This window comes from Primulina tabacum, chromosome 4, assembly GCF_025594145.1.
Source record: "Primulina tabacum isolate GXHZ01 chromosome 4, ASM2559414v2, whole genome shotgun sequence".
In the NCBI taxonomy this organism is placed as follows: domain Eukaryota; kingdom Viridiplantae; phylum Streptophyta; class Magnoliopsida; order Lamiales; family Gesneriaceae; genus Primulina; species Primulina tabacum.
The window spans coordinates 6,362,192-6,381,909 of NC_134553.1; the positions used below are offsets into that span (position 1 = coordinate 6,362,192).

Sequence of the window (19,718 nt, forward strand, 5' to 3'; positions counted from 1 at the left end):
GACAACACAGTGAAACAACAATACTTTTTCTTTGCGAGTTTTTCGTAAAATTATCTATTTGTTACCTCTTATCTCGCTCTTCTTACATTTTTCTGGTGCAACAATTATTTTTCAATATATATATTGTATTGATTTTGATTGAATTCTTTGAATAGATTCCTAGAAGTTAAGAAAAATAATTTAAAATTAGGAAACATATTATTTAATTATTAAAAATAAAATCTAGAGTTTAAGAAACTCAATAAAAAGACAAAATGTTTATGCAAAATCTTATCATAAAAGAAAAGAATTTAGATGATAAAAAATGAATAATGTGATTAATAATTTTTTCAACATAGTTGAATTGAATTACGAGGTGATATATAAGTTAAATTGTGTATATCATAGAAAGAAAACTGGTCAATCGCTAGGTTAGAATGAAAAGGACATTGAATTGGCTGATAGCAGTAGAACGAGGGGAATAGCAATATCCCACTAAAATTCAAAGGCCGTAAAATGACTTTTATTAGCAAAAGTTGAAACCTGCTTTTTTCCGGTAATAATCATTGTTCCGAAGACTTGTAATGGCCCCAAAAAGGTAATGTGAGTGAAACTTTTATGCATCCATGAAATTAAAGAGAATATGGCAAAAACATAAAAATTAAATCAAAAGAAACTAGAAACTAGTCTATTAAATTGGTAATTCAAGTGAACCCATCTTACCTAACAAAAAAAAAATTAAAGTTGTGTAATTTAGTTCAGAAAACTATTAACATCCCCAAGTTTTGGATCTACAATATTTTTTTATACGTTTCTAATAGTGGAGTAAAATAGTTAATTTGAATTTAACTGGCTCCAGAAAGATCATACGTAGACAAAAATTTTTGTGAGACGGTCTCACGGGTCATATTTTGTGAGACAGATCTCTTATTTGAATCATCCATGAAAAATTATTATTTTTTATGCTAAGAATATTACTTTTTATTGTCAATATCGGTGGGGTTGATCCGTCTCACAGATAAAAATTCGTGAGACCGTCTCACAAAAGATCTACTCTTTTGACAAATATGGATCGATTTGAAAATTGATTAATGATTTGTTTATGTCGATCTTAAACACTTTTAATATGTAGTACTCCTCTAGAAGTTAATATCATCGATACTCATTAGCTAAGTTTCACACTAAAAAATAAGAGAAAAGAAAAGAAACTGTTAAGAAAATATTGTTCCTAAGAATTTTAGTGTATGACAAAAACAAGTCAGCTTGAAATCAGCTACGGTTCATATTGAGATATGCATTAGTTCAATCGCTCTGTTCATCCACTGGTATATCTTCCTGACCGGCTAAAGCTCTAAGAAGTCTCAACCGCTTACTTCAGACCGTTAGCAGATTCAGCTTGGACTTTAATGATTCTCAGAACCGGATCATTAAAGAAGACTATTTATTGCTCGAATACATTCTCTAACCGGCTTAATACATTCAAAATATTACATCGTCTTGAAGTCAACATATACTTTCATCGGTTCCAAAAATGAAATGCATTTATATCTTTATCCCAGAAAGGGTAGACCAAGTATAGACTTCCAACTCTGATTAAAGAAGACAGTTACCATAAAAAGAACTCTCCAGGAAAAGCGCTTCAGAACTATGCCGAGCAAAAGGAACATTAAATGCGTCTATGAAAGATCATTAAATGTTCATCAAGTCGACAGTAACACATCTGTTCAATGGAGCAGGTTAACGTTGATGCATCTTTTCCGACCGTTAAGAAGATCGTCTTTATATCAACTGAGGAGGGTGCGAGCAAAAACACTTGATCGATCAGCTGAAAAATCTTGTTGCTAGCATACACAAAAAGATCTCAGAGCGCTATCACAATCTTACACACTTCGTCGCTCTCTCAAGCACGCTTAAAACAGCATTACACTCGATCGTCTAAGGATCAATTTCGTGCTACTCAAAACAAATCGTTTATTCACATAAGTAACCTTTTGGTTATTAGATCAAGTCTTAGTGTCTGGTGAACTGAGTGTTCTTAATATCCAGAATTATAAAGTGATCACTAAGAGTTCCAATACAGGCAGTGTGACAGGTCCTGGTTGGAGTGGGTTGTTGCAAATACGTTGTAAAGCCAAAGTCTTTTAGTGGAATTCTTCCTGGAAAAGGAAGAAGGGGTGACGTAGGAGTATTCAATCTCCGAACATCCATAAAAATCTTGTGTTATTTACTTCTTGCAAGCTCTTACTTTTCCAACCGCAATTTTTTAAGTTTGCTAAAAGTGTTTGAACTGTCTATTGGGAATTGTGAACTGTTTTTCGTACTCATCGGTGGTTCAAGTTTCCAACCGTTTGAGAAAGAATTTTCAACCGCCTAAAAAACGATTGAAAAACTAATTTTAGAAAAGAAAATTTGAAAGAGTTCATTCACCCCCCTTTAAACTCTTTTTCGATCCCAACAAAAATACACACTCAAACTTTCGAAAAAAAACCGTGAATAAAAATAACATATACTATTTAGAATGGTTTAATATAAAATAATAATCAGTATGGAAGAGCACAAGAGTGGGTAATTCAATCATTTACGTTCCAAAATAATTCTAACAAGAGAATATTATCATTAAAATGAAGTCGACGCCTTGTTTATGGTAGTACCGTTTGGGACCATCGACATAAAATTGATAACAACTTTCCTATTAGAAGATGTGCGTGACAATGGCCATACAATATAAATATTTTATGTGGAGAAAGAAAAGGATGAAACTAGATTATTAATATAAGGGCACCCGCATTCGTTATTGTTATAACATCTACCACCTCATCAAAAATCGTAGGGTCCACATGCCACATACACATTACATTAATACATCTATTCTCTCACATTCATTTTAACATTCACACTCATTATTTGTAGGTCCCGTTGTCCACTCATTCATCTTATTCTTACTGTAAAACATTTACACTCATTATTTTTAATTTATTTTAATATCCGAATTTATTTTTTAAAAAATGAAAATTTGAAATTTAAACATATACATTAAATGACATTAAATAAGGAAACATCATCACGTGTGTTGGACCCGCGTTCAGCGACGGTTTCTGAAAATCCGTCGTAAATAGCGACGGTTTTTTCTAAATGTCAACTTTTTTAAAAAAAAATAAGCAGACAGAGGGACGTTCATATGTTTGAACGCCCCCTTTCTCTCTTGTGAGTGGGCGTCACAATGGAGAAAGGGTGTAACATTCATTTAACACTCATTGTGTTTGCCCTAAGGCATCGTCTAGCTCGCAGGACGAGACTACGGCGGATGAGACGAAAAATTGAAATATAAGGATTATGTCATTATTTTTTTAACTCACAAACATAAATTGATTACGATTGATAATTTAAAGACGTTGAATGACATAATTCATATCAAGCATTTATCGAGTGTTTCGATAATTTACACATGGATTGTATTTAAATGCATGACGACAATAAATAACATAGAACCTGAAGTTGAGAATTTTTCACTTAAAAATAATTAAATATGAAATAATGGTTGTTACTAAAAATATTTATAAAGTGACTAACATCTGATGAAATTGTTCATTTTCCTCTTTAGATAATTACTTATTAAACCATCATGGAAAGGCTTTTAATAAAAAACATGTGGATGCCTGTAATAATAATATTAAATTGGAACTAATTTTTTTTTATTTTCCAGTATATACTCCATAATTATATCTAAGTAAAATAAATATATTTAAACTAAAATTTCAAAATTTTAAAATTTAGAATTGTATGCAAACTTAGAGCATCTCCAACCCCTGCATCAAAATGACGTTTTGGCGCATGGGCCTTCTCCAATGGACAAAATAGCGCAGCACGCAGGGAAAGTTAATTTTTTGTTTATGTTTTTTTTTATTATTATAAATATTTATATTAAAAATTATAAATATTATATATATAATAATAAAATAATTTAATAACTAAACGTCTAACACACAAATTTATTGAATAATATTTAAACATTCAAGTATATAGTTAAAATAAAAATATGAATTCAAATAATTTAAATACAAAAATAATAAAAGATAAACAAACTAAATCATCAATAATTTGGAAAATCGGATCCGGATCCAGATCTCCAAAATCACCAAAATATTTTTCAAATAAATATTATCTAAATTATTAAAAATATAATATTAAATATATCCAATATAAAATGTAATTAAAATTATATCACTAAATTTAAAAAATATAAATTTTTAATAACTAATAAAAAAATTAAATAAATACAATAAAAAAGAATATTTCGAGAATATTCTTTTTTAGAGTAAGATTTGAAGTAGATGAGTTGGAGATGAATATTGTATTTGGTACAGAAATTGCACTATTTTAAAGTAGAGTTGCTTTAAAATAGAGTTTTGGGTCAGAGATGACCTTAATATCCCAATATATATATATATATATATATGTATGTATGTATATATAAAATATATAATATAAAGCTCGTTTCATAATGGTCAAGTTGAAGCCTTATGAATCATTGATTACTATGGTTTGATTTCAAAAATTCCCCCAAATGGCTCCAATAAGTATTCTCCACCACGAACATCTCACCCTTGCCGATCTGCATCAACTCAGTCTTCCTCACCTGTATCAAAGAAAATAGTGAATCTAGAGGTCCAACAAGTTCTTCCGACCGGGATAACAAATAACATAAAATAAAAATAATATATGCATTAAAATTTTTTTCTTAAACTCTCCTCGCAATGAAAATAATCCACAAATACACGTTTATTTTCAAAATACTGAAATTAAAACTCGTAAAATACCCAAAATTTTAACCTTAAACGCAAACCCTTAACCATCAATATAAATCTTCATCATTTTTTTAAAAATTCGTTTCATAGAAGATGCATTAATTTTATCAAGTATGATTTAGAAATTTCCTCCAGTCTACAATTAAAGTCGTTCATCGAATATAAAAATATCCAGGTTTCGTATACCATCACCGACCCAAAGACCAAGTCCCAGAGCCCGTAGGTTTGATTAGAGCAATACCGATCCGAAGACCAGTGCTCAAAGTCCATAAGTTTAATTGGCAGAATAGTATCGCTCCGAACTGAAGTCCTAATTCTTTAATCAGTCATAACTTCACCACATATCATTAAAATCTAAAAAAAAAATTCTTCTAAAACTACACAATGTTTCCCAAAATTATTTCATTAACGTATAAAATATATGAAAATTAAGTGTTAAAAATTCTTAAAGCACGTTTTTTAATGAAAAAACAACGTGCTGATATTTTAAATTATGAATAATGAAATCACATATATATTTTTTCTCTCCAAAAATATTAAAAAGACCGATTTATCTAAATAATTTTTCTCATAAATTTCTAACATAAAACTCTTACCGTACTTGATATCTTTCTCCAAGAATTCATCTCGCCTGAAAAATCATGACTATATCAAAAATATCGTTAAAACTTTTTACTTTGAGTAATTAACTTAATTATTTAATATTTAAATATATATATATATATATATATATTATTTTCTATATTATATTTATCATAGAAATGTTGTAATATAAATATATATAAAAAAAGCTTCAATCTTGAAGACAATGCTTCGAGGGTGACGTGTAACAGTTTATACGGACAATGGACCGATTTAATTAACTTTTAAAAAATATTTTTAATTTTTAATTTGACAAATGAGCAAGCTATATTAATTAAGTTAATCAACTATTAATTAAGATGTTGGAAGCTGATGCATATGCAACCAAAAATTCGATACGACGGTAGATAAATCCGATAAACAACTAGTTTTGATCAATTTGACCTAGTCGACACAAAGTTCATCTATTTTTATCGAGGATAATTTTCTCCATATTTTAACATTGTTGTATCATACATCTGTGATATAATATGATAATGATTTAATAACTAAAATTTCATCGTATCATAAAAGAGAAATAATTGATTACATTCTACATATGTATGTGCATGCAATAATTTTTTATTTTTTTTATCAAATAAAACTTGAAAAATTATTTGATACAACATGCTCACGCTATACATATTGTCATCGTTTTTTCAAAAGATTGTGTACTTCTAAATTTATTTTGAATTAAAAGCTTTTCGCTTTATGTTTGGTTAGTGGGATAAACAATGAATTATTTAATAATCAATGTTATGTTTGTTTCGTTTTAACAAAAGTGGGATGAGTCACTCGGCCCGAACTGTTCACCTTAATTTCAAGATGATTTTTCACTTTTATTTTTATTTTATTACTACACAATAATTTTTTAAGGTACGAATATCTTAGTCATTTTATAGCAATATACAAAATTAATGAAAATTTCGCTAAGTGGAGTCAAGTAATGAAATTTGTGAATTGTTGATGAAATTTAATTTAATATGTTTGGGTAATTTATATTTATTTTAATATTAATATAATAATTATAATTTTTAAATTAATTAAATTTTAATTAAGTACTTTTATAAATATTTAATTAATAATCAAATTATTTTAAAAAATAATTAAATATTATATGATGAGAATATTTTCGTCATTACAACATAATTTACAAAATTAATCTATAATTTTAAAATTATATCAAACATCATATTATTTATCATGATGTAATTTTCATTTTCTTATCTTTCTTACTACTCATTTTTTCTTTATCTCGTATCACAAACTAAGTGGCGCCTAAATAATATATTCCGTCGGAACTACTTTAATTTTTTTATTATTCCAAATTATTTACGGGACTACAATTTTAAATCCTATTTATGATATATTAGTTAATAATGTTACAAAATTAAATTAAAATAAATATAATTTTTTAAATACAATCAAAACTTTAGCAAGGTCGGTCATTAATTACAAAAATATGATTTTTAATTACCTTTCGTGAATATATATAATTAAAATTAAAATCCTTTATAATAACTAACTTTTAAGTATGTTTGTTGCTTTTTTTAAAAAAAAATTACAAAAATATACTTTAGCCACTCAACTTTATATTATATTTGACAAATCTCTTCCATTATACAAAAAACAGGAGTAGATATCTTAACATATAATTACCACTAATATGCATGCATGTGTAGTATATACGCACCAAAGTCGTACAATCTGACAACCTTTTCCCACTCTTCTCGCCTAACTCACACCATTATGTCTTCTTCTCCTCAGCTCAACAACAACACTTGCATTGAATTCGCTCACATCATTTTCCAAACCCAAATCCAAATTCCAAATTCCAAACTTCTCCACTTTCAATACTATGAAAAAACAGTCGTGAATCAAAGCAAGAAAGCCCTCTGATTTCAAGCAGAAGATGAGGACTCGCTCATCAAGTTATTCGATTTTAAGTCTCCTTCTATTGATTTTCACATGTTTTTCCTTGACAATTGATCTCATTCGAGGAAATGTGGAGTTGAGAGCATTAATGGAGATAAAGACCTCTTTAGACCCAGAGAACAAGTACTTATCATCGTGGACCAGCGACGGCGATCCCTGCGCCGGCGCGTTTGAGGGAGTTGCATGTAACGAACACCGGAAGGTGGCAAATCTGTCTCTGCAAGGAAAAGGGCTCGCCGGGAAACTGCCGCCGGCAGTGGCTGAGCTCAAATGCTTGTCGGGTCTGTATTTGCATTACAATTCTTTGACGGGGGAGATACCAAAGGAGATTGCTAATCCTTACTGAGTTGACTGATCTTTATCTAAATGTTAATAATTTTTCTGGAACTACACCGTCTGAAATTGGAAGTATGGCTAGTCTTCAAGGTTCGCGTAATTTTGAATAAATAGTTGTCTAATTACTCAAATTTTCTTTCTTTCAATATTTCGGTAGAATCGGGGTACAAAAAGTTTAAATTTTTATGATAGTTGGAAAATATTGATTTGATTTGAAAAGGTTAAGTTCGAATTTCTACTAAAAAGAAATGGTTTGGAAGTGGGCAACTTCTTCTTTTCATTCTTTGTATCTCTGTGCGTGAAAAGAATGGCTTTAATTGGTTCATATCTCTAGAAATCTTCGAATTAGGCACCAAATAATTTATTAACTGATGCATGACAAGTATTCTTTTCAGAAAATTCAAACCCAAAAAACTGTCATCGTGTATAATTGACTGTAATAATTGTAAAATTTGCAGTGCTGCAGCTTTGTTGTAACCAGTTGATGGGGATCATCCCTACAGAGACGGGATTCTTAAAAAAACTAAATGTTCTTGCACTGGAAAGAAATAAATTATCAGGGCAGATTCCTGCCAGCTTGGGGAATTTGGGAATGTTAAAAAGAGTATACTTGAATTCCAATAAGCTCTCAGGTCCAATTCCTGTTGGATTAGCCAATCTTCCTGAATTGGAGGTTCTTGATGTACAAAACAACACGCTTTCTGGATTTGTCCCACTTTGTGAGTTGATCTTCATGAATTTAGTTTATGTTAGAATTTAGGTTATATTTTGTCAAATTTATCGAGTAAAATCTGATGTTCTTTTGTCATTTTGATCTTTCTTTTATCCGCGATGAAGCCTTGAGGAGGTTAAACGAAGGATTCCATTTTGATAACAATCCTGGTTTATGCGGTGCGGGTTTTTCTTCATTGAGAGCTTGCAGTTCTTGGGACAATACGAACATCAACCAAACCTACTGATATTCGGCATAAAAAGTAATACTCTTAGCATAAAAAGTAGAATAGGTCTCTTGTGAGATGGTCTTACGAATCTTTATCTGTAAGACGGGTCAACCCTATCGATATTCACAATAAAAGTAATACTATTAACCTAAAAAGTAATATTTTTTCATGGATGACCTAAATAAGATATCTGTCTCACAAAATACGATCCGTGAGACCGTCTCACACAAGTTTTTGCCAAATTAAAAATATCATAAACTAATATATATGATATTTTGCCTGAAAAAAATCAATTTTTTTCAAGAATGCGCGAGCAATATAATTTTAAAGGGGCCGAAGTCTCGTGAATATTTAGAAAACCCTGAACCCAAATACTAAAAAGGTGTAATACACATTCTGCGGGGCAATTAAAAAAATAGGATTAATACATGAAGAATTTAAAAAACAAGGAGTCTGACTTTTTTTTAAAAAAAAAAGGAGTTGACTCTTGATTAGTACATTTAACCTTAATTAACATTATAACTTTTGTTATCTTCTCTTTCTTCTCGTTTCACGCACATTTTCCCCACACTTTCCCATTCCCCCATTATCGGCTTCCCAAATTTAAATAACTCATCTACCGCATCTGCTGCTTCCGCGTTACATTAAATCGAAATTGACCACATTTCCCTGTTGTTGTGCTCAGGTGTTGTTGTGGTCATTCCTCAGATCCAGATCTTGCCTCATTTTTCTGTATTTGAATTTCATTCCCCAGATCCAGATCTTGCCTCATTCTTCTGTATTTGAAGACCAATTTGTCTGTAGTCTGTATTTGAAGAGAAATCACAGTAAGTTTTCTCCATTTTCTTTGAACTCATCGACCAAAATTAAGATCAGTAATACTTGTCGTTTATTGTTTTCTTCATCGACCAAAATAAAAATCAATAATTTTGTTCTATCAAAATTAAGATGGTCGATCAAGAAGAATTTTTCGTGGTCGACCAAAATCTTATTGGTCAACCATGTTTATTGAATTTCTTGGTCGACCATGTTTAGTGAATTTCTTGGTCGACCACACTCTTATTAAGTCGGTCGACCGTGATGTATTCATCTTGGTCGACCGACATAATAGCGGTCGACCAAGAAATTTTCTTGGTCGACCATAAAATTTTTGGTCGACCAATTGCTGCCTTTTTTTTTTGTTATTAAAAAAATTTGCCCATTCTAATTATCATATTTGTTGGTGCATTTTGTAGATATGCTAACAGTTATTGTTGTTCATTTCGACGAGAAATGGGAAGTGACGGAGGGGCTAGTATATAAATGGAATCCAGGGCCCAATGCAAAGTTTTTCAGCTATTCCGGTGGATGATGATATTTGTTATTTTGAAAATTTTAAAAGTGAACTATATAGAGCTGGGAAAGTAGAAGACACTGCCAACTTGAGATTGAGTTATCTTCTAGATTTGCCGTGCAACATTCAACCAATTTATATAGAAAATGACCATGATTTGAAAGCATATTTGTATCTTGGTTGTCCGAGGAGTAGCCCAGTGCTTCAAGTTGAAATTGAACGTGTTGCTTTTTTTGATTCTTTTGATAATGTGCACGGATATGGTATTGATGAAAACCATTGCAATATTAACGAACAGAGGCATTTTGATGAATATTTTAACTTGAATATTGTTTCTGTGGATCGTAATAGTAGCAGTGTCTTTTTTGACGAAGCACATAATGTGGATGCCATGCATGTGGATCGTAGTAACACAGTCGAGTTATGTGATGAAGCACGTAATGACGCAAATGAGGTCGAGGCAAATGTGGTTGCAATTAATGACGCAAATTTGGTTGCGGATGTGGATATTGATAATGACACATTTTCATTCACGGATTGTTCAAACTTGTTTGTTGGTCAAGAGTTTCCAAACTGAGAAGCGGTGAAAAAAGAGTTAATTAGAATAATTTTGGAAGCTTGCTTTGAATTTGAGACGGTTAAAAGTAGCCAAAAAGTGTACGCCGTAAAATGTGTAGTGTCTGATTGTAAGTGGAGAATCTGGACCTCAAAGATTAAAAATGATTCACATGCATTCTCTGTCCGGACATATTGCAACACACACACATGTGGTTTGACAGAGAGACGAAAGAGAATCCGTGGAGCGAGTTCTGCTGTTGTTCGTGATATGTTGGTGGATAATTTCCAAGGTCATCCAGTGCCAATTGTACCGAAAGCAGTGATGTCGATGATGCGCAATAGTATGAATGCTGATATATCATACTACAAGGCTTGGAAAGGGAAAGAACTAGCAGACAATATGTTGAAAGGTAATCCTACGCAGAGTTTTACTAAATTGACTTGTTATTTGCACATGGTTGTAGATGAATCGAGGAAGCCTAACAGACATATTTGTCGACGAGGAAAATCGATTCAAGTATATGTTTCTTGCTTTTGGTGCATGCATTAGAGGATATCAAAGTATGCGAAAAGTTGTATCAATTGATGGTACGTGGTTGAAGGGCAAGTATAATGGTGTTTTACTGGTGGCATCGGCACAAGATGGAAATTATCACCAATATCCTTTGGCGTGGGGAATCGTAGATGTCGAGTGTACTTCTTCGTGGAGTTGGTTTTTAACGAAGTTGTTAGAAGTAGTCCAGACGAGGATGAATTGGTGATAATTTCAGACAGGCATCAAGGAATTATTAATGCGGTTTCTACTGTATATAGGAATGCGCATCATGATCATTGTACGTGGCATTTATCTCAAAACATGAAAATTAGATGCAAAAAAAAGGGTGCAACCGAAATGTTTTTGCGCATTGCAAAAATTTATAAGGGTATCGAGTTTGATATTGCATACAATGAATTTAGGAATAGATATCCTGAGGCAGCGCAATATTTGGACGAGAGAGACTCACTTGATAGATGGACTCGAGCATATTGTCCAAAGACCCGTTACAATATCATGACGACAAACGGGGTTGAGTCGATCAATGCTAGACTACTTGAAGAAAGGAAGCTGCCAATCATTGCACTCTTAGATTCTTTGCAGAAACTGACCTCATCTTGGTTTGCCCGATATCGCCACGCATCAATTGCAAGTAACAGTAATATGACCCCTACGATCGAGGGAATTCTTCGTAGCAGGTTCACAGATGCCCAGGGAATGCAAGTTTTTGAATTAGGACGTTTAGAGTTTGATGTTAGGAGTCGTGGACATTCGACCATAGTGGACCTGGAATAAAAAAGATGCACATGTCGAGTTTTTGATATTGATAGAATCCCATGTGCTCATGCCATCGCAGCCAGTGGGTTAGCCAAGATTGATTTATATGATATGTGTTCAGAGTACTATTCTACAATGTCATGGTGCATGGCTTACTCAGAGACTGTGTATCCCGTTCCGGAAGAAAATGAATGGCCACGCAACATTAATTTTCCTTTCGTGTTGCCTCCTTTGTTAGATAAGAGAGTTGGCAGAAGAAAACAAAACATAATTCCTTCAATCGGTGAATTCAGCAAGAGATAGCCTGAGGGTGGACCAAAATTGTACTAATGGTCGACCAAAAAAAACTAATGGTCGACCATTAGTTTGATGGTCGACCATTAGCTTGGTGGTCGACCGTCAGCTTGGTGGTCGACCAAAAGGCTAATGATGGTCGACCATCAAGCTAATGGTCGACCATTAGTTTTTTTGGTCGACCACGAAGCTAGATTGGTCGACCAAAAAAACTAATGGTCCACCATGAGCTTGATGGTCGACCATTACTTTTTTTTTGTATATATATTAATAATTGTCGAAATTAGGAAAGTTGTAAGATTATGATTCCGTGATTTATACGTAATTACGATTCATATTCATATTTTTGTTGTTATTTTGTTATTAACATGTAATTTAAAACATATAATATAATCCTGAAATTACGGTTCATTTGGTTTTTTAAATGTAACATGTTTGTGAGATCGTGACACATTTCAATTATTACATATAACGTGAATTTGCGATTCATATTTTTAAAAATATAACAAAATAGTTCGATTGTGATTCCACGGTTCATATAACATAACCATATTTAACAAAATACTGAGATTGTGATTCTGTGATTCATATGTAATTTAAAACATATAACATAATCCTGAAATTACGATTCATTTGGTTTTTTAAATGTAACATGTTAGTGAGATCGTGACACATTTCAATTATTACATATAACGTGAAATTGCGATTCATATTTTTAAAAATATAACAAAATAGTTCGATTGTGATTCCACGGTTCATATAACATAACCATATTTAACAAAATACTGAGATTGTGATTCTGTGATTCATATGTAATTTAAAACATATAAAATAATCCTGAAATTACGATTCATTTGGTTTTTTAAATGTAACATGTTTGTGAGATCGTGACACATTTCAATTATTACATATAACGTGAAATTGCGATTCATATTTTTTAAAATATAACAAAATAGTTCAATTGTGATTACACGGTTCATATAACATAATCATATTTTTTAAAATGTAACAAAATACTGAGATTGTAATTTAAAACACATAATTTAAATCGTGAATTAACAGGTCTAAACCCTAAACCCTAAAACCCTAAAACCTAAAACCTAAAACACATTGGTCGACCAAAAGGACAGTGGTGGTCGACCAAAAAACCTAATGGTCGACCAAAAAACTAGTGGTCGACCAAAATGCTAGAGTGGTCGACCAATAACTTATTGGTCGACCAAAAAAGGAGAATGGTCGACCACAAAGGAGAGTGGTCGACCAAAAACTACCAGTGAACTAAACAAGAATCAATGTTCGATTGTGATTCCACGATTCAACTGATTCACATTTAACTTAAAACATATAAAAAACCATGGGTCCGTAGAAAGACTTCTCATATTCGGCGTAAAAACCTCGAATCCTACTAGGCGAACGGTCGAGCATCGATGCCCTAACTCGCGCAAGCGAGTTGTTTACCTTCAGTGTCACGGTCTCCGCAAGTGTCCTCACACCGTCTTCTATAAAATGATCAATTGTAACAACTTTAATGCAAATATGAACAATAAACAAGGTATAGTTTAATAACCTCTCGACGTGGTCACCTCGCCTCCTGACATACGCGCATCTGGAGTCACTTGAATATCTAAAAACATAAAGTATATTGTTTAATATACTATACATAAATATAAATATAAAAAATGTGCATTACCTCACCTCCTGCGGACTCCTCTGGAATGCCTTGAAGGTTAGGCTCAAATATCTGTTGGGTTTGTCTACTACTGCCAATTTCCATACCTATATTATCAGCCACACCTAACAGCGTACATTCAACAAATTAAAATAATAAGAACTTTAATGCAAATATGAATAGAAAAGGTTTAGTGTAATAACCTCTCGACGTGGTCGCCTCGCCACCTGACTTACGCGAATCCGGAGTCACTTGAATATCTAAAAATAAAATGTTTATTGTTTAATATACTATACATAAATATCAAATCAAAAAAATGCATTAACTCACCTTCTGAGGACTCCTCTATAATGACCGGAAGGTTAGGCTCAAATATATGTAGTGTTTGGCTAGTACTGCCAATTTTCCTGGCCAGATTATCATCCAACCCTAAAAGCGTACATTCAACAAATTAAAATAATTATGAGAATTGTACTAAATCATTATATTACATAAACATAAATCTAATTAATAAAATTAACTCACCAAAATCTGCCTCGGATGCTTTCCTCTTCCGCCCTCTGGTATAGGCTATGCTATAATCTCTGTCTTACTGCACTGACATGTTAGACCTCATCTCAGCAAAACCAGCTCTAATCTGTTCAGTCAAACTCAATTTCAACTCATCGAGACCAAGATTGAAACTCGATTTCAAGTCAACTAGAGCTTGATTTATACTCCTGATAGATGCTCTGGTCTCAATAAATTCTGCTGACATCTTAACATGCATGGACGTAACGGAATCCTCCAACGCAGTCAATCGCCGCTCGAAACGATGCTCCAAGGGTGATGGGCGGCAGGGAAGGATTGAGTCCAAAGTGGACTCTAGGACCCGTACGCATAGGAGAACTGGTGCTAGAGCTGGATCTATCGAGATCACCAGGACGGGTTCCGGAAACGTCAGGAGAAGCATGTGCAGGAGGCGTGTGCTGGACAGAGGGAGGTGGATGAGCGGAATGCATGTGCTGGACTGAGGGAGACTCCAGAGGGTGCTCGCTACATATGACTGTCTGACCCTGCCTCCAGAGCTCGAGTACCCGAGTGATCACCGCATCAGGCGCAGAATCAACAAAAAGTCCGGCCGTATAATACGGTGCAACTAGCTCCTCAGGAGCAGGAGTCAAAAATCCAAGACAATCTTGTATATAATTAATAAAAGATCAAATTAATTAAAATTAATGTCCACAGTTATTTTATCAAATCAATTCATATTACTTACATCTATAGCACAATCTCAAAAGGCTGCAGCGATTTCAGCACCAGTTGGGGCACGGTTTGACGGCCATGTGTTAGTCACCCACTGAAACATCCTGGGCAACATCAAACCGTCCACATCTCTTCTCCTTGCAATCTTCTGTGCCACGCTCGGATAACATTCATAAGCGAGGATCTGTAACATAAATTTCAAACAGTGTTATTGGTACAAATAAAGATAACAAATCCAATTTAACATTCAAAAAATAATATACCTGCAGAGGGAGAACAAAACCACCGACAAGGAAGCTGCCCTCAACTTCTTTCCATCCCTGTGCCTCGGTGAGGTTATTATATCGTCCTGAAAGGTCCTTCTTCAAACATCGGACCGCATCCCGATAGGCTACTCTACCCCAGGGATAATGGTTGAACCTATCCAAATCATCTACAAGTCTCAAGTATTTAGGATCGATCTTTGTCGTCTTTTTCCTAGTCGACTCACCGAATACGGCACAAAAAAAGTATAGACTAGCCATCTTTATCTTCTCCACGTCTACACCCGTCTCATTCTGATGTTTGACAATAATCTTTCCCTCCAAATCACTCAAAACAATATCAGACTTACCGGGAAAGTGTGTGGTGCCAAATACACCTCTATCTGGTAAATCTTCGGGCTCTAGAGCGCAATCCAGACCAGTTATTAAACAATACTCTAACAAAGAAAATCTAAGAGGCCTTTTGCGCACCACCATCCACAAATCATCACTACTACTATCAACTATCTGATTACTCATTAAATACCATATAATTTGACTGGAAATGTTAAAATCTCTATAATACCTAACCAAATTACCAAAAGGTGACTGCTTCGAAAAAATGGGTTCTCTCTTCGTTGTTCAAATAGCGATGAATCTTCTCAGCAATCTCTTTGTATCTCGATTGAATGGTCAATTTGCATCGAAAAATTGCATCTCTACCTAGTTTCCTCGGCAAATAGACCTGTGAAAAAAAAATTACTTAGTAAAGTTAGGGAAAAAAATTGGTCGACCATAAAACCACATGTGGTCGACCATAAAACCACAAATGGTCGACCATAAAAATTGTTGGAACAACTATTATGGTCGACCACAACCAATTTTTAATGGTCGACCAGAAAACGTGGTTGACCATAAAATTTATGGTCGACCATAAAACCACATGTAGGTCGACCATAAAAATTGTTGAAACAACTATTATGGTCGACCACAACCAATTTTTATGGTCGACCATTCGTGGTCGACTATGGTCGACCATAATTGTTGGTCGACCAATTTTTATGGTCGACAATGGTGGAAAACCACAGTCGATTACGCTCACACACGCAGCAAGCATAAGTCAAAAATACGATTAAAATTTAGAAGAAACAAATCGAAATAAACGCGAAAAATTACCACATTTTCGTTTGACATTCCTTCGGTTGAGTTTTGCGATGACTCGACGGAAACGTTTTTTCCGGGAACGGAGGGTTTCGAGGGGTGGAGGTGGAATAGGGTTCTCAGCTGGTTTTTGGATAAAGAGTGTTTAATCGTGTATTTTACAGATTTTAAACATACAACCTAAGGATATAAAGATAAATTTTATTATGAATCTTTTTTAAAAAAAAAAACAGGTACTCCCTTTTCCCTAATTTTCCCACATTCTGCCTCTCTCAAGGAAAGGTAAGCATTTTCTCTCTTCTTCCTCCGATTCTCTCCACCTCAAATTTCTTTTCCTGTATCTTCTGCCATCGTTATTTCTCTTCGATCTTAGAACCCAGGGTTAATGTTAAATTTGCGTTCTTGACGACTAAGCAGTGATTTTCTTTTGTCACACGTGTCGATTTTTTCCTTTCTCGTTTGCTCATAGGTATGAGGAATTTTATCATTTAGCTGGTGGTTCAAGTATTATAGATGGTTCAGATATATATTTATCAGATTTAGTATCAATATGTTATTTTCTTTGCCTTTGTTTTAGTTTGACTTGTGATGGAAAGTTGAATTCAGAAACCCCATTTAGTCTGTGAGAGATGTACATGAATTAGAGAAAAAAATATCCTGCTGCTCGTGAATTAAGAAAAGAAACATTGAACGAAGCAGTAAGATGATAGAAGAAGAATGTTCATATGTAAATTAAGCTTGTCAGTTTCGGTGTTTGAAATTCTACCAAAGCAAAGAGCTTTTTGAGTGATGAAATCTTTTTTTGAATTCCCATAATTGCAAAATACAGCATTTTTTAATTATCTGACTCAATGTTCTCTTGTATTGTGTATTTCTGTAATCAAATGTGGCCTGTAGGAGGCTTCTTTCACTGCAGAACCAAGAAATCGGACTATATAAATGTTGAAAGGAAGGAAGGCTCCTGGGAGGGGAGAAACTGTGGCCGCACATTACGCCTTCGGCCCACTTGAAGATGATATAATTATAAAGCACAGGCTTTTGACCCGTACAACAACAACAAGAGGTGAACCTCCTTTGAAGAAACTGCAGAAGAAGTTCACCTCATTTGTGCTGGAGGTAGAAAAAGAAGCTGATAACTATGGTGACTGTGAAAGGCTTGCCAAAGCTTTCTTGCAAGAGCTCAATACTTTTGAAATTCCATTGCTTAAAAGTAAAGCAGTGATTAATGCAAACATCAGAGAGAAGGAGAACTTCAATGAGTTAAAAGACGAGATAAATAAACAGATTTTACAGGCGCGAGATGATATAGAAGACCTGAAGAGACAATTTGAAGAGAGCAAGATTGAGAGGCAGCACAAAGAGGAGTGTGAGGCAATTAGGAAATTGATTGTTATGCATCCACCCAGATCGCAGACGCAAAAAATTATAACAGAACTTGAGAAAGAGATCGCGATGTTGGAAGCCGAGAATACTGCTGGTTCAAGGACACTTAACCTTCGTAGAAAGCAATTTGCGCTTCTGTTGCATGTGGTTAGTAACTTTTTTCTTCATTTTTTTCCTTGGTTGCTGTGTATTTTATGATGTGAATAATGTGGAGTGTTTGCATCCCAGAACAAAATGGTTATCTGTGGGTTTCAGCATTCTAGTTATGTTTACCAAATAAAATGAATACCTGGAAAATCACTCGAGTCCTGTGTTAGTTTTACTATTTATGGCTATTATTTAGTACTTTTAGTTTTGGCTGGACTGTATATATCTTCTCCGTTGGGTAAAAACTAAATGGAAAGTAGTGACCGAAAGAATTATTTTCTTTGATCGGGAAGTAACATTCACTTCATTTTCTTATTTTTATAACTACATCTCATATGTTTCAATCGTATGTTTTATATCCTGATAAATTGTGATACGTGATGATGCTCATCAGACGTTGAATGATAGCCATCCTGGCTGAAGATTTTTACGTTGTCACATATTAAATTATATGGTCCATCGGATTATAAAGCATTCCTCAGGATATTGCTCTAGTGTTCATTTTCCTTCCTCTTGCATATATGCTTCCGCTTCACTAATATAACATACGCATTGCTCTAGTTCATGACATCTGAGTTCATAACTGATCTTACTTGAACAGAAATGACAAGAAAACTTTGATAATTATCATACTCTTGCGATGCAGAACTTGGTTTTCTGAATATTGTTGTTCCCTGTACCACTTGATTTCAGGTGGATGAACTGCAGAACACCATAGAGGAAGAGCAGAGAAGCTTGATGGAGGAAATGAGAACAGCAATGGATGAGCATAGGGCTGGCATGGAGGACACCACTGGTGGTACCGAAGACATGGTTCTTGATTAGCTGTGAACAGCATCATAAATATTTGACATAGCCCTTTTTGGTTTACTATTTTCAGTACAGTTCGACAGGTGTACACTTATAAAATTAGGAAGGCAGTTGCACGTTGTCCGTAAGTGAGATTGTCGTTCTCCTTATTGATCTCCAGCAAGTTTTCTATTTCCTAACGGGGTCGAAAAATATAATTTTATCTAAAAGTTACATGTGACGCTCTACTGTTCATCTCCTTCCCTGAATTTGCAACAAAATGGGGGTCAGTTTGTTACAGAGAGAGGGGCAAATATTGGGGGAACCCATTTAGTGACTGGCCCTTGTTCATATGGTTATCCAGGAACCTTTACAAGAACTGGAATGGAAGTATTGTGCCAGGAACAGGAACAAAAACTTAAGGATTGAGGCCTGTTAAAGAGCAGTTTTCTTCTATTTTAATCCGTTTATGCTCCATCTCCATTTCATTAATAAGAGTGTCATTTCCTTTCATGGCTTTTCATGTGCTATAAATAAGATCCCTTTCATTTGCACTTTCATTTGCATTTTGCACGCTAATTTTCTCTTTTGCGTTTAAAATCTGAATTTACAAGATACCAACTCTTGAATTTGGATTTCTAAGTTGTGCGTTTAGAATTCAAACTTGAGAAGTGGTTTCTTTAAGCGATTGGGTTTAAATCCAAGTTCTCAAGGAAAAAAATTTGAATTAGGATTTGTAAGTTAAGACTTAAAATTTGAATTAATATTGTTCTAAATATGTTAAAGATTGTGTGATTTTAAAATTTATGGTGCTATTATTTTAAATTTGAATGATACTTATCATGTGAAACGTATTGCTAACAACCATGATCATCGGGTAGAGCAATAACATTTTAAGAAAAAAAGTCAAATATTGTCTCAATATCTTTTTTTCTATTTATTATGATAAATTTATTTGTTTTTTAGAA

At 33.7% G+C, this 19,718-nt stretch overlaps 3 protein-coding genes and 1 long non-coding RNA gene across 4 annotated transcripts; 2 read left to right on the forward strand and 2 right to left on the reverse strand.

Moving 5' to 3' along the window:
• Positions 1 to 7,108: 7,108 nt before the first annotated feature.
• LOC142541768 (uncharacterized) lies at positions 7,109 to 8,635 on the forward strand. The gene is made up of 3 exons (XM_075648234.1): positions 7,109 to 7,766; positions 8,135 to 8,395; positions 8,514 to 8,635. The coding sequence occupies exons 1-3, from the start codon at positions 7,751 to 7,753 to the stop codon at positions 8,633 to 8,635; spliced, it is 399 nt and encodes a 132-aa protein (XP_075504349.1). The 5' UTR covers positions 7,109 to 7,750.
• A 5,195-nt stretch (positions 8,636 to 13,830) lies between these two features.
• On the reverse strand, positions 13,831 to 14,426 carry LOC142541497 (uncharacterized). Its single transcript, XR_012819356.1, has 4 exons — positions 14,309 to 14,426; positions 14,114 to 14,212; positions 13,987 to 14,043; positions 13,831 to 13,908 (listed from the first exon to the last, which is right to left on the reverse strand). It is a non-coding gene; the product is annotated as an uncharacterized LOC142541497 (long non-coding RNA).
• A 629-nt stretch (positions 14,427 to 15,055) lies between these two features.
• On the reverse strand, positions 15,056 to 16,023 carry LOC142541498 (uncharacterized). Its single transcript, XM_075648027.1, has 2 exons — positions 15,292 to 16,023; positions 15,056 to 15,212 (listed from the first exon to the last, which is right to left on the reverse strand). The coding sequence occupies exons 1-2, from the start codon at positions 15,808 to 15,810 to the stop codon at positions 15,057 to 15,059; spliced, it is 675 nt and encodes a 224-aa protein (XP_075504142.1). The 5' UTR covers positions 15,811 to 16,023; the 3' UTR covers position 15,056.
• Positions 16,024 to 16,724: 701 nt separating this feature from the next.
• On the forward strand, positions 16,725 to 19,392 carry LOC142542824 (THO complex subunit 7A-like). Its single transcript, XM_075649657.1, has 3 exons — positions 16,725 to 16,900; positions 17,329 to 17,961; positions 18,655 to 19,392. Exons 2-3 carry the CDS (start codon positions 17,371 to 17,373, stop codon positions 18,784 to 18,786), a joined length of 723 nt encoding a protein of 240 aa, XP_075505772.1. The 5' UTR covers positions 16,725 to 16,900; positions 17,329 to 17,370; the 3' UTR covers positions 18,787 to 19,392.
• Positions 19,393 to 19,718: the final 326 nt, after the last annotated feature.

Coding starts and splice junctions, on each gene's coding strand:
- LOC142541768 (XM_075648234.1), top strand. Junction 8,396..8,513: donor TTCTGGATTTGTCCCACTTT/GTGAGTTGATCT, acceptor TCCGCGATGAAG/CCTTGAGGAGGTTAAACGAA.
- LOC142541498 (XM_075648027.1), bottom strand. CDS start 15,810: ATGAGTAATCAGATAGTTGATAGTAGTAGTGATGATTTGTGGATGGTG. Junction 15,213..15,291: donor GTTTTGTTCTCCCTCTGCAG/GTATATTATTTT, acceptor TTTATGTTACAG/ATCCTCGCTTATGAATGTTA.
- LOC142542824 (XM_075649657.1), top strand. CDS start 17,371: ATGTTGAAAGGAAGGAAGGCTCCTGGGAGGGGAGAAACTGTGGCCGCA. Junction 17,962..18,654: donor TTGCGCTTCTGTTGCATGTG/GTTAGTAACTTT, acceptor ACTTGATTTCAG/GTGGATGAACTGCAGAACAC.